This window comes from Zerene cesonia, chromosome 22, assembly GCF_012273895.1.
Source record: "Zerene cesonia ecotype Mississippi chromosome 22, Zerene_cesonia_1.1, whole genome shotgun sequence".
Taxonomy (NCBI): domain Eukaryota; kingdom Metazoa; phylum Arthropoda; class Insecta; order Lepidoptera; family Pieridae; genus Zerene; species Zerene cesonia.
This window is the reverse complement of record NC_052123.1, coordinates 1,369,499-1,382,732: the sequence shown is the minus strand read 5'-3', so window position 1 is coordinate 1,382,732 and position 13,234 is coordinate 1,369,499. Positions and strand designations below refer to the sequence as shown.

Here is a 13,234-nt window from a genome sequence, read left to right as displayed (position 1 = left end):
GCCCCATACCGCATTAGGGGACACGGGACCAACTACCACTCCATGGTAAAGGAAGTTCATGACGATCAGCTCATGTAGTCTTAGTTTTCACCGAAGTCGGCCGCGATTTCTTTTAGCGTTTTTCAATATTCCTAACTCCATCTATATACTAACTGTAGCCCGCAGTTTCGCCCGCGTGGTCATAAAAAATTTCATTGTACAATATTTTATCCATTATTTCCTTGAAGATGAATTTGTCCAAATACTTTTCTAGCAAATGCCTAGATCATAGTGGATATATAAATAACAAACATCGGTCCAGCATTTTGGGCTGTGCGTTGTTAGATCACTAGCTGACCCTATGTAACTAGTTGACCCGGCAAACGCTGTTCTGCTTTACTCTCATCATTTAGGGATATGAAACACAGATGTTGCCCGATTCTCAGACCTACCCGATATGCACACAAAATATAATGAGAATCGCGGTCCAGCCGTTTCGGAGGAGTACGGTGACTAACATTGTGACACGAGAATTTGATATATATATTTAATTTTTAGTTTTATAGCATTGAAATGCATTATAAATGAGAAATTTTGAAAGAATAGAAAATTTCTCATTGATATATATAGATAGAGAAGAGAAAATATAAGAAGATGTAATAATAATTAGCTGTTAAAACTTCAAGAGCGCATGGCAACACATGTGCGTATGATAGATAAATACGTAATTGGCTCATAAAATTTGAAGATAGCATTACAACACGTATGTGTGTGAAATTCATGCCACAGTAAGGCAAATGGTAATGAACCGTAATAGATGCTTTCGTAATTCGACCCACTAACGCTCGGCGATCGTCTGAGGCCGCGTCCTACGGTTGTACGAGGCGTTAATTAAGTTCAGCCTGTGCGGACGTGGCGGTTGGAACGCGGCGTTTTTCTTTTGTTGATGGGATATGATCGCTATGTGATCATTTGGTTTGCAACGTGGCCTCGATAGGTTAGGTTAGGTTAGGTTAGTTATTAGATTAACAGAAATCTGCGTTAGTGATTTCATATCTTAATATATATATTTATATATATAAATTACGTGTCACGTTGTTTGTCCGCGGTTCACTGCTAATGTCTAAACTGCTCAACAGAATTAAATCAAAATCTTCAAAACATGTGCAGCTTGATCGGACCTAAAAGATAATATTATAGTTTATATTATTTGACTGCCCGAGCGGAGCGGGGCGTTCAGATAGTATGTTATAAGCAGATAGGCGTGTTTATGTTTGTTCGTTCATAATATTACTTGCATAGTGATCGACCTTTTAAATTAGTGAGCTCATTTGAAGTTTCGGTTGTATGCAGTTGTGAAAAATTTTAATAACGCATACACACTTTACTCGTAGACTTCATTTTTAAATACTGTAATTTTTATAAAATAACAGTATTTAAAATGTTGTAAATAAATTACTTATTTTATTTTATTAAATAGCATTAATTGCGTTTGTTTAGGCGGAAACGCAGTGTCTGTGAAATACCTTAAGTTTATCTCGATAAGATTCAGATCGATAACGAAGCATGAACTTAATTAGTGCTACATTTTAAATAAAGAGTCTTTGTACATAATGTATATTACTAAATATATAAAAATCCAGTGTCATGCTGTAAGTTCCCAATGAATTCTTCACCAACTCAACCGATTTTCATGAAATTTGGCATTCTATGTGTCATTTGGTCCAAGCTAAGATATAGGATAGTTTCTGTTTCGATTAATTATCCCAATAATTTATAATCCTATCCTACTTAATATTATAAATGCGAAAGTTTGTAACGATGTGTGTGTGTTTGTTGCTTTTTCACGCAAAAACTACTGAACCGATTGCAATGAAATTTGGTACGTAGACAACTGGACAACTGAAAAAACATATAGGCAACATTTTATCCCGATATTCCTACGGGATACGGACTTACGCGGGTGAAACCGTGGGGCGCAGCTAGTATAGATATATAATTACGTACAAGTATTATACGAATAGTGATTCAAGAGGAAGGCTAATATGTATATATCATGTTTTATTGCACCCGTGCGAAGCCGGGGCGGGTCGCTAGTACAGTTTAAAATAAAATCATGACCACGTTTTATGACTAATGTTAATATAAAAATAATACATATTATGATACTTATAGTATCATATTTGACGCTTCCTTGGCACAGTGGTAAACGCGTGAACGTAGAATCGAGGGGTCCTGGGTTCTATTCCCGGTGGGGACAATAAAAAAAAAATGTCTCGGTCTGGCAGGACACAGAAGGCTGATCACCTACTTGTCCGCAAAGAAAATCGATCAGTGAAACAGATGTTTATCATCTGTCCCATACCCCAGTAGGGGACACGGGACTTCAATTTATTTTTTATGATACTTATGGAATGCGCATACAAGGAAAAGCGGCTAAGGCTAGAACGGAACGCTTTTGGTAAATAAATCAGTGTTGTTTTCAATGACGTTAGCACGCACTCTTTAATATTCATAACATGTACCCGTGTGGTGCAAAAGACATGTTTTAGCGATAAGTAGTTTTTATTATATAGAAGTAATTAGTATATGCTTTCTCGAATATAAAAGTGTTTTCTGGAGCATAGAGCGCCACCGGCGGGACACTCGGTATCGTTTCGAATATATGCGAAAGTATGAGTGACGTTTGTTTATTTCGCTAAATAAATAATTATTAAAAAAAAAGTGCTAAACCGCCTCCAAATTGTCAGGACTAGGCTGTACCATGTTAGTCGTAAATCACGTTTCGCGTTGTCAGCATTTACGCCGACACGCGTTATTTTCGAATTAGATTATAATTATTAATTCAGTCCGCATTTGAGAATCGAAACGCGCGTTTTTTTTTTTCTTATGTCATAGCGGGCAGCTGAGCTGGTGGTTCGTCTGATGGTAAGCGATCACCACCGCCCATAAACATTCGCAAAGATAGTACCTCCGTGAATGCGCTGCCCGCTTTTATGGGGTAAGGGAAAGGAAAGGATTAACGACTGGAAAGAAGGAATGGACTAGGACGGGTGAGGAAAAGGAAACGGCGTACCATTAACCAAACCATATAGAAATAAAAAAATGAATCATAAATTTGTATTTATTTTATTTGTGAACCATATGATATTCTTCTCGGCATGGACCTGAGAACCACGTAGTAGGTGTACCTCTAGTACATCGTGGTCCTTCGAGCCGGATTTACATGAGACCACGGGTGGCGCCAGCATCAGTCGGTACTTTTTTGGTTTCGTTTACAAAAAAAAAATACAATCGATTTGATAATCCTTGTCGCATATAGTAGGTTGAAAATCGCCCCTAAGTCTTTGATGGATGTTGTTGGATTTTACTAAAACGCTTCAACTTCTGCCCTTCGAACAACAATGTCTCCTGTACTTACTCATGTTATATCGAACTGAGGTGACGGACAAACGAACCCGAGCACAATTCACGTACAAAGGCGGAATTTAAATTGCTAATGGTTGTGCAAACGATGACGTCATAATACGAGTGGTATGGTAAATATTGTGAGCCGTGTGTTTGGGTTTTCACGAGCTGTCTGCGGTTCTAGACGATAGTGTATTCGTAAATTCTATATGTAATAATTAGGAATTTTGAATAATCTTAGCTTTTAAGACTAGTTTCAGTTCGCGGCTACGGTCGCGTCGTATTTCGATAAGGAGGTTATGTTTTATGAACAATTTTTTACATTTCTTCAGCTTCATTCCCATTTCCAATTTCCATTTTGATGTTCGGGTGTGAAAGAGTGACAAATATACGTCAAGTCTCATGAACTCTCACATTTATAATAAGGACTAGGAGGACTAGGAGGGTTCAATAATTTGACACCGCCTGTAAGTGTATTAAGCGTCCAGAAATATAATAAGTACTAGAACTAGACTTACTATTTTATACGTACCTGTTTTCTTCACCGTTTCGAGCAGTGGTGAAGTTATCCACATGCGCAAACAAATTGAAAAATCTTTGTACTTACTGCAACGTTTGCCTGATCTCGAAACCCCCGACTTATCGATTTTAAGTCAGAGGTCCTCACCACTGAGCCACCATTCCTATATCCTACTAATATTATAAATGCGAAAGTTTGTAAGGATGTGTACGTGTTTGTTGCTCTTTCACGCAAAGACTACTGAATCGATTGCAATGAAATTTGGTACGTAGACAGCTGGACAACTGGAATAACATATAGGAAACTTTTTATCCCGATATTACTACGGGACACGAACTTACGCGGGTGAAACCGCGGGGTACAGCTTGTTTATACATATATAATAAATTCAACCTTATATATATATATATTCATATATATAAGGTTGAATTTTCATATACCGAATTCGACAAATAAAGAGCTAATTCTTAGCTCTTTATTTTGTACGCTAGACAGAACGGTTGTTAGAACAATTTATGCGTCTAAACAATCGATTATTATGTGTAGGTACATTGTACATTGCATCTCAAAGTGGAACAACCTTGGGTTATATTTGATTCGGAGTAATGGTCAAATAGTTTTAATGTATACCTATATGTACATATAGCTTGATCAAGATGCATTATGCTGGTCTATTTGTGTTTAGCGATGTTAGAGGATATTGCTATTTGTACATATAAACTAGCTGCACCCGGCACACGCTGTTCTGCCTTACTCTTATCATTTAGGGGTATGAAAAATAGATGTTGGCCGATAGGCTCATAGATACCGGATAAGCACAAAAAATTTCATCAAAATCAAGGTCAAGCCGTTTCGGAGGAGTATGGCAACGAAAACTGTGACACGAGAATTTTATATATTAGATACCGTTTTAGATGTGGTAATTCTGTAGGTATGAATGAATGAATGAATGATTGAATGAACGAGCGAGTGAAAATTATTTATTGCTAATTGGAATATGAAAATCAAACAGTACATAAAAATAAGAAAAAGGCGGCCTTATCGCTCTAGGTACCTTTGATTTGATTTGATATTTATACTAGGGTAGTTAATGTTATTCTGATACGTCCTGTAAATTACGTCCTGTAATTTTAGGTACTGTCCCACAATCGTTTTTATGGTTCACTTTATTAGAACACTTTTTTAACTTGTCTTGCCATCTAGTGGTGTTATATCACTGAATAGTATAAAACAACTGGCTGTCCCTATGTATGCTTGCATCTTTAAAATTACGCAATAAATTTGATGGGGTTTTTTTTAGAAGATAGAGTGATTCAAGAGGAAGATTTATATGTACAACTAGCAAACCCGGCGAACTCCGTTTCGCCACCAGATGGCTGTATGTGAAAAATGATTTTCCCGCTTTTCTGTGGAAAATTTTCCTGAATTTTCTTTGCTATAAACCTCACGGAGCCCGAGACCTTTCCAACGAATGCAAAACCGTGGAAATCGGTTCATGCGTTCTGGAGTTATAGCGTCAGGAAGGAAAACCCGACTTATTTTTATATAGTAGATAACATCTATTATGCTACTCCGAATTTAACGCGTGCGAAGCCGCGGGCATATGTTAGTAATAAATAAGCAATAATAACGTATACAATTGTTACGCAACACCATCCTCATCCTTAATCAATAATGTAGGTATTATTTTATCTATTGCATTAAAATTTAAAACATATTTACGTTCGGAAATCAATATGTACCTGCTCGGTTGCAGAAGCCTCGAGTTACATAATCGTGCGGCTGAATGAGTTAAACAAATTATATACAGAGTATTAGCATAGGTGTTATGCTGGGTGCACACTACCGACGTGTTATATTTGTATGGTTCTATACCAAAAGTGTAATAAGTGTTAGTATGCGTTCTTGCGAGACTTAGTACGTCTGTCTGTCTGTCTGGCTATCCGTGCATCTGTCATCGGGCTGTATCTCATGGATCTGGATAGAAGGCGGTTAAAATTTTCAGAGATGATGTACTTTTGTTGCCGCTGTAACAACTAACAATAAGAAATTGAGATTATCGGTTGGCACGGGCAGTAATTGGATGGATGGATGGACCAAACTTTATGCAGTAGTCTTTTATCTTAACTGCACGGTACCTTAAGTGTCGCGAGTCCAACGAGCACTTGACCGATTTTTCAACTTACGTCGTTGCGTTTAAGTAGAAGAACGAACGAAGAGTTGGAATAACATATAAGCAACTTTTTATCCCGATATTCCTACGGGACTTACGCGGGTGAAACCGCGCGGCGCAGCTAGTATTTACAATACTTTCATAGTGTAGATTAAAATTCATTCAGTTCAACATATAATATAACGAAAAACCTTTATAAATAGCGTAACATACACATGTATTGAGCTACATAGCACAATAATTCATCAGTCGATAGTCTGATCATAGCAGCAGCGAAAAGCAATTATGGCCAAGACTATAGACGAGGTGTAAACGAATACTGTTCGCGGTGTACAGATTAATGACTAGAAATGTAACCGCTATGGGCTTAGAAACGTTAGTTCTCCATGGAGAAAACAGCTGACGAGATGGTGAGCGATGTTTGTAGCACGACAGCAGATTAGGGGCCTATAATAATACTTCTATCTATACCAATACTAGCTGCACCCGGCAAACGCTGTTCTGCCTTACTCTTATCATTTAGGGGTAAGAAAAATAGATGTTGGCCGATTCTCATAGATACCGGATAAGCACAAAAATTTCATCAAAATATTTTAGAGCTTATTAATATTATAGAGCTGACGAGTTTGTTTGTTTGAACGTACTAATCTCAGGAACTTCCTGTCCTGATTTGTAAAATTCTTTCAGTGTTAGATAGCCCATTTATTGAGGGATACTATAGGCTATATATGTACCACGGGCGAAGCCGGGGCGAAACGCTAGAGTATAAATAAAATTCATGCAATCGTAGCATTGCTCGCGCCCGCACATTAACTTTCCCAATGGTTTTCGTTCATTTTTGTCTTATTTTCGCTCTTACTATAATATTCTACGTCTTCTTTTTATTTATGATTTCTAATACCGTGAATTATCTGTTATACCTTTAGGAGTTTCATACTTTGTCATTAATATTAGATAAGTAAGTACTTTACTGAAGTAATTATAACTAAACCGTCTTCAAATTGCCTGTTGGAACTTCGACAACTGTCACAAGATGGCGCTGCTCTGCCCTGGGCTATTCAAGAGCACGCTAGTGAAGTTTTGAATGATATGTGTATAAACAATCTTGTATATGTGATCGAATGTAATCGAAAAATGTCAGTACAAAGCTTAATCATTGTACACTTAAAATCGGGATAATAGATCATTGATAAATTAAATATTTTGCTCATTCTTATCCTTCCCAGTATTATACATAGTAAGAAATAAGTATTAGACCAAATTGAAGTGGATTATGGGACCACGTGGCAGACACCAGCTTTGTAAATAAAATTAGTTCACTCAGAGAAGAGTTATTAGGTGATGAACACATAAAAATACTGTCGATTTCATAACTTCCTTCCTTTTTAAAGTCGGCTGAATTTTTTTACTTATATCGTATTCAACTCATTTTAAATCTTATAGTTTAAACGCACGGTCTGATTTTTTTTTATTATAAATTACTCTAAAATAAACACTCCTGCGTGTCATGTAACATAAAACAGGAGTGTTTTTGCTTTAAGGATTTAAGCCGCGTAGTAAAATATGTCTGTCCTGTTAGGGCTAAGATAAAATGCAAAATAATTTTATTAATGATACGCTTATATTAGCTTCACTTGTATGATGTATGAAAACGACTCATTTAGACTCGATTTTGACCCACTTCAAATGGACAAAATTAATTCAAACTTTGCACACTTATCAAGGATCCGATAAACTACAATAATTTCAAGAGTTTGTCTTTTTATTCTGAAAAGGATTATCAGGATTTAATTATTTCCTAACATATTTACGCTCATAAAGAGCCAGTGATAGAACTTAGTTGATTCTGTTATTAAAGCGAGCGTTTAAGATTATTTTTAAAGATAATATATGATATTAATTATTGATCAATCGCATTTTGTAACTGAATAGTATAAACAATTCAAAATAATACTAAGGATTTTTCACCCATTTTCAATCAAATTGATCCGTCTATATGAAAATATCTATGAACGAATGAAAAGACACATTAATCTTGTTACAGTTTTAACCTTTTTAATTCGGTCAAGCTGCGCATATGTAATTAGGCGTTGCCAAATTTGACAGCCATAATTTGATACGGATCAAATATACAAATTGTGAACGCAATCTAATCCAATTCTTATTTGTTTAACAGTTACGTAACGGTCGGTTTTAGTCACGAATAATAACTCGCATTTCCTTTCCGTATTCGATTAACGGACGTGTTCGAAATTCAAATTTGCAATTTTCGCTCCAGAGCGATGATCCTGTGCGCCGCGATTGGTGGACGCGCTGACGTCATGACGTAGCGCGGCTGCGAGTGGTGGAGAGCCGCGTGCCGCGCGCTGATTGGTCAATGATGTCAGGATTGCAGACGCGGGGGGATGACCCGATCAACGGAGTCGACGTACGGGAGCAAGGAAGTGCTTTGAGGTCAGTACTGTTGCCTTGGCTTTAATGACATTGAATTTTTTTTATCGCGTGTCCATATGGATTAATGTTGGTATGATTAAGGAATGGCGTTTCAAAGCGGTCAATGTTTTATTTATAATTACTCGTTGTTAACGTTGACAAATTGATTTATGTTTTAAGTGTGTTATTTTAATTGTCCTTTCGGATTTAACGGTCATTAAGTAGTTATTATGACCTTATCAAGTTTTGGGCAATAGTCCTTTTTGAATAATTGAAATTGTTTTATTCTTTCTTAAAACCTATTTAATAACAGCCTATCACAGATAAAAACAGAACCTACATTAGACCATGAGTCACGGTCTGTCAAGATACATATAAAACAAATCATTTTTCTCACAATTTGTGTGTCAGCGGATAAATTTTTATATCCTACTCGTAATTTTACCGACATAAAAAGAAAGTAAAATTTAATTAAACACTAAGGTCGAAATGCGGGCTGGTTCAGTACAATACGCTTTATCTAGATTAGATAATCGAATTATATCATCCATTTAAACGGTAATTTAAACTCTATTGTTAAGAAAATTAAGTCGATTTTTCGTGTAGTTTAAGACTCTTGTCCTTTTCACGTGGGATATAAATTGAACTCTAACACGTTACAATAAGGTCGTTTGTTCAATTGTGTTTGTGTGGATTTTCAGGCGCGGATGCGTAACGGAGCGAAAAATTACATGTTTCGCGATTTGTCGTGATCTTATCTATGTACGCGTTATCTGGCTTGTAGGAAATGTATCCTGTAGCCGCTGTTTATGTGAACACTAGGTTTTTTCCCCCGAATTCGCCCGGAAATTGGTACATATATTTCATAATGAGTTATGTGAACAACTGTTTTGTGGATATTGAATTTTATTACTTTAATTATCGAAACACTTATATGTAGTATGTTAATAGTTTGTAGTGGTAGACTAGCTATTGCCAGCGGCTTCGCTCGTGTGATCAAATAAAATCATCTCAATCATCGTCTCATCTCAATCATCATCAAGTTGTCATCACACATGTCACATTTTTAACAAGCTTTTGTCCGCGGCGGAGCATGCGTTAAATTCGAAGATGTTTAATGAACGTAATTACACATATAAACCCCATCAAGATCCGTTAAGTAATTTTAAGGATCTAAGCATTCAGACACATACACAGACGGCGGAAATCGACTCTGTTTTATACTATGTAGAGATACAGCGCCATCTCGATATCTATAAAGGTCTATAGATAGTGCAGCCCGATTGATAATTGGGAGTGATCCAAATACTGAATCATAATGAATGTATCATAATGAATCTTCCCACGGGAATGATGTGACTATCCCCAGATAGAAACATCATATCATAAAATACAGTTTTCGGTACGTTTCGACGAGTAAAAGGAACGAACAAAGAAACTTTTTCACATTTATAGTCTTAGTAAGGATTCGGCTTCATCTAGTTAAAGCATAGAATATAGATAAACACTTGGGTTGGTTATATAAGCATAGAATATAGATAAATAGTTGGTATAATCAAATATGTTATGCACCAATACAATGCTATCTAAATAGATAAACTTCTGAAGAAGCAAATAGCCTATTCAGCACACAACCTTAAAGTCATTAATGAATAATCAAATTTCAGTAAAACAAAAAAACGCCCAAGATGTCACAATGGAAGCTATTATAAAGCGATCAGTGCAATCTCTCTGCAATCTCAGATTTAATTACAATCGTAGATTGCTCTAATGGCTGGCTCTATTGCGCACTGCAATGCCACTCCGCTGTGATTGCATGCGACAGCTCATTTGATACACGCGAAACACGACGCGGCTGATGAAGGTCCCTGATGGCAAATGCGGTGTTGTTAACGGGACTGCGCTTGTTCGGTTTCACCCGCGTTAGTCCGTATCCCGTAGGAATATCGGGATAAAAAGTTGCCTATATGTTATTCCAGTTGCCAAGCTGTCTACGTGCGATTTTTCATTGCAATCGGTTCAGTAGTTTTGGCTTGAAAGAGAAACAAAGATACACACATCCTTACAAAGTTTCGAATTTATAATATTAGGGGGTAGTAGGATATGTGGTTTTAATTAAATCAAAATCACTTCTCTTTTGACGATTTCCTTAAGATGTCCTTCTACGTTTGAAACAGTGGGGATATGAATAATCTATAGGAAAAGTCTCGAATCTCGAAAGGCGTTCCTCTTCCTCGCTTTTCCCCACCACCACCAAGCTTTGCACCAAATCCCATACAGATGCGATAAGCAGTTTGCGCATGAAAGAGTAAAAAACATCCATCCAACCATGCAATCTTTCGCGTTTATAACATCACTAGCTGCGCCCCGCGGTTTCACCCGCGTAAGTCTGTGTCCCGTTGGAATATCGGTATAAAAAGTTGCCTATATGTTATTCCAGTTGTCCAGCTGTCTACGTGCCAAATTTAATTGCAATCGGTTCAGTAGTTTTTGCGTGAAAGAGTAACAAACACACAAACATCCTTACAAACTTTCGCATTTATACTATTAGTAGGATATTGTTTGCTGCCAGTTATATAAATTATGCGAAGGTATATTTATATTAATCAATCAATCCTTACAAATTGTAAATTCATAATATTAGTAGGATAATAAGGAATTATCGAAACGATCACCACTTAACCCATGCATTCAACAGAAAATCCCTCGTAAATTAAACTCAAAACACCGTCGGCCTTGCAGACTATACTATGCTGTGGATATATTTCTAGCACGCACGACGCTCTATCCACGTGAACTAACATACATAACTGTGAGCCGGTCTCAAGGCCCGCGAAACCTTATTGCATCTAACCTATATTTATATGGTGCAGTGTTTTTATTGCTTTTTATGTAACGTCCAGTTTGTACGCGTTGCGCTGCGATGTTTTAAGACACGTTAGTATATACTATAGATAGATAGACTATTATATTATATGGAGGGGAATTGGGGAGTTTCTGTTGGCTTCAAAAACGGATTTCACGTGTTTCCTTTTGTTTGGTTAGCAGAACGAAGGAGGTCCTTTATTCGGTTTAATTTTGTTTCTGATGAAATTTCCTTTATAGTTAGCGTTACCTGGTAGAGATCGCTATCAAGCGATAAGGCCGCCGTTTGCTGTTTGTTTATAAAGGCGATATAGTGTGTATTTTTGTAATGCAATAAAGAATTGTCATTCATTCATTCATTCATTTATTTTCAACTGAAAGATGTGATTTTTCGTGTTTGATAGAAAAATGTTTATGTATAATAGTTATTCGATCCCATTTTCATACATTAAACATCAACCACTTTAATAACTTGGAGTGTTTTATTTTTTTATAATTATTTCTATTTTTCAACCGACTTCACAAAAAGGAATACGTTATCAAATCGACTGTATTTATTGTGTTTGTTGCCTCATAACTTTTAATTGGATGAACCGATCTATATGATCCTTTTTTTATTTTGAAAGCTGGTGCCTGCCAGGTGGTCCCATTGATATTTGGTCTAGTTTGAAGGCAGTTCTGTTTTTTTGTTAAAGAAGAATATAACAATTATAATAAGAACGAGAATTCTTTCTGCATATTGAATAAAAAATCTATAATATATAGATGCTGCTAACACCAATGTTGCCCTTTTTTTTAAATCATCATCATCAGCCCATATATGTTTCCACTGCTGGGATCCTATGAGGGTTCAGGCCATAATCCACCACGCTGGCCAAGTGCGGGATGGCAGATGTCGCATGTCGTCGAACTTTTGATTCTTGGACATGCCGGTTTCCTCACGATGTTTTCCTTCACCGTTTTAAGCAGTGGTGATATTATCCACATGTGCAGATAAATTGAAAAATAAATTTATTTCCTGCACGCTCGCCCGGTCTCGAACACCGACTTATCGATTTTAAGTCCGAGGTTCTCACCACTAAGCCACCACTACTACTTTTTTATATAAATAGCACATATTTCAAAGAGTTTCACAAAATTTCCGCATAGGTTCGTCGATCATACGAGAGCAGTCAAACAAAGCATTAACATCAGAACACACATGTAAACAATATGAAATAGATCAAACGGACGGTATGCGGGCACAATTAGGGAAAAATGATGCAACTATAGGTCAATGCACTGATCATAGATTAGATTGCGCAGATGTGTTAGGGGGCTATGTTTTTTTTACTATAACTCGAAGCTGTGTTTTTATGTGCATGAAACTTGGCTGTTTGTGTGTGTGTGTGTAATTAGCGTCTTTGTGGAACTCCTTAATATCCTACTAATATTATAAATGCGAAAGTTTGTAAGGATGTGTGTGTGTGTTTGTTGCTCTGTCACGCAAAAACTACTAAACCGTTTGCAATGAAATTTGGTACGTAGACAGCTGGACAACTGGAATAACATATAGTGTTGGCAACACTGAGTGTTGGCAACACCGAGTGAAGCTACCGAGCCGGGCGGTGGCGCGCGCGTGTCACTTTTGCTCGAGACTTCTAGGCGTGCGCTTGCGTTTAAGAATCACCGTGCCTTTTTGTCATCTACCGTCAGATTAATTGATTATATTCATTATATGATATTTTCGTTTAATTTATAACATCAGAAGTGACAAGCAGTTTGATTTATTCAAAATAATTTACTTTCTTCTCACGCCCTTCTTCCATAGCAATAAATAAGCAGTAAATTTTATAGATTTCTTTTAATAATGGGTA

General features: G+C 36.8%; 1 protein-coding gene across 2 annotated transcripts in view; it reads left to right on the top strand.

The window, feature by feature from the left end:
- LOC119836134 (putative leucine-rich repeat-containing protein DDB_G0290503) overlaps positions 1-13,234 on the top strand; it is a 79,641-nt gene that overhangs the window by 17,927 nt on the left and 48,480 nt on the right. For both annotated transcript variants that reach the window (XM_038361394.1, XM_038361393.1), the window contains exon 2: positions 8,359-8,534. In XM_038361394.1, coding sequence (XP_038217322.1) covers positions 8,458-8,534 — 77 coding nt within the window. In that variant the 5' untranslated portion in view covers positions 8,359-8,457. The remainder of the gene's footprint in view (positions 1-8,358; positions 8,535-13,234) is intronic.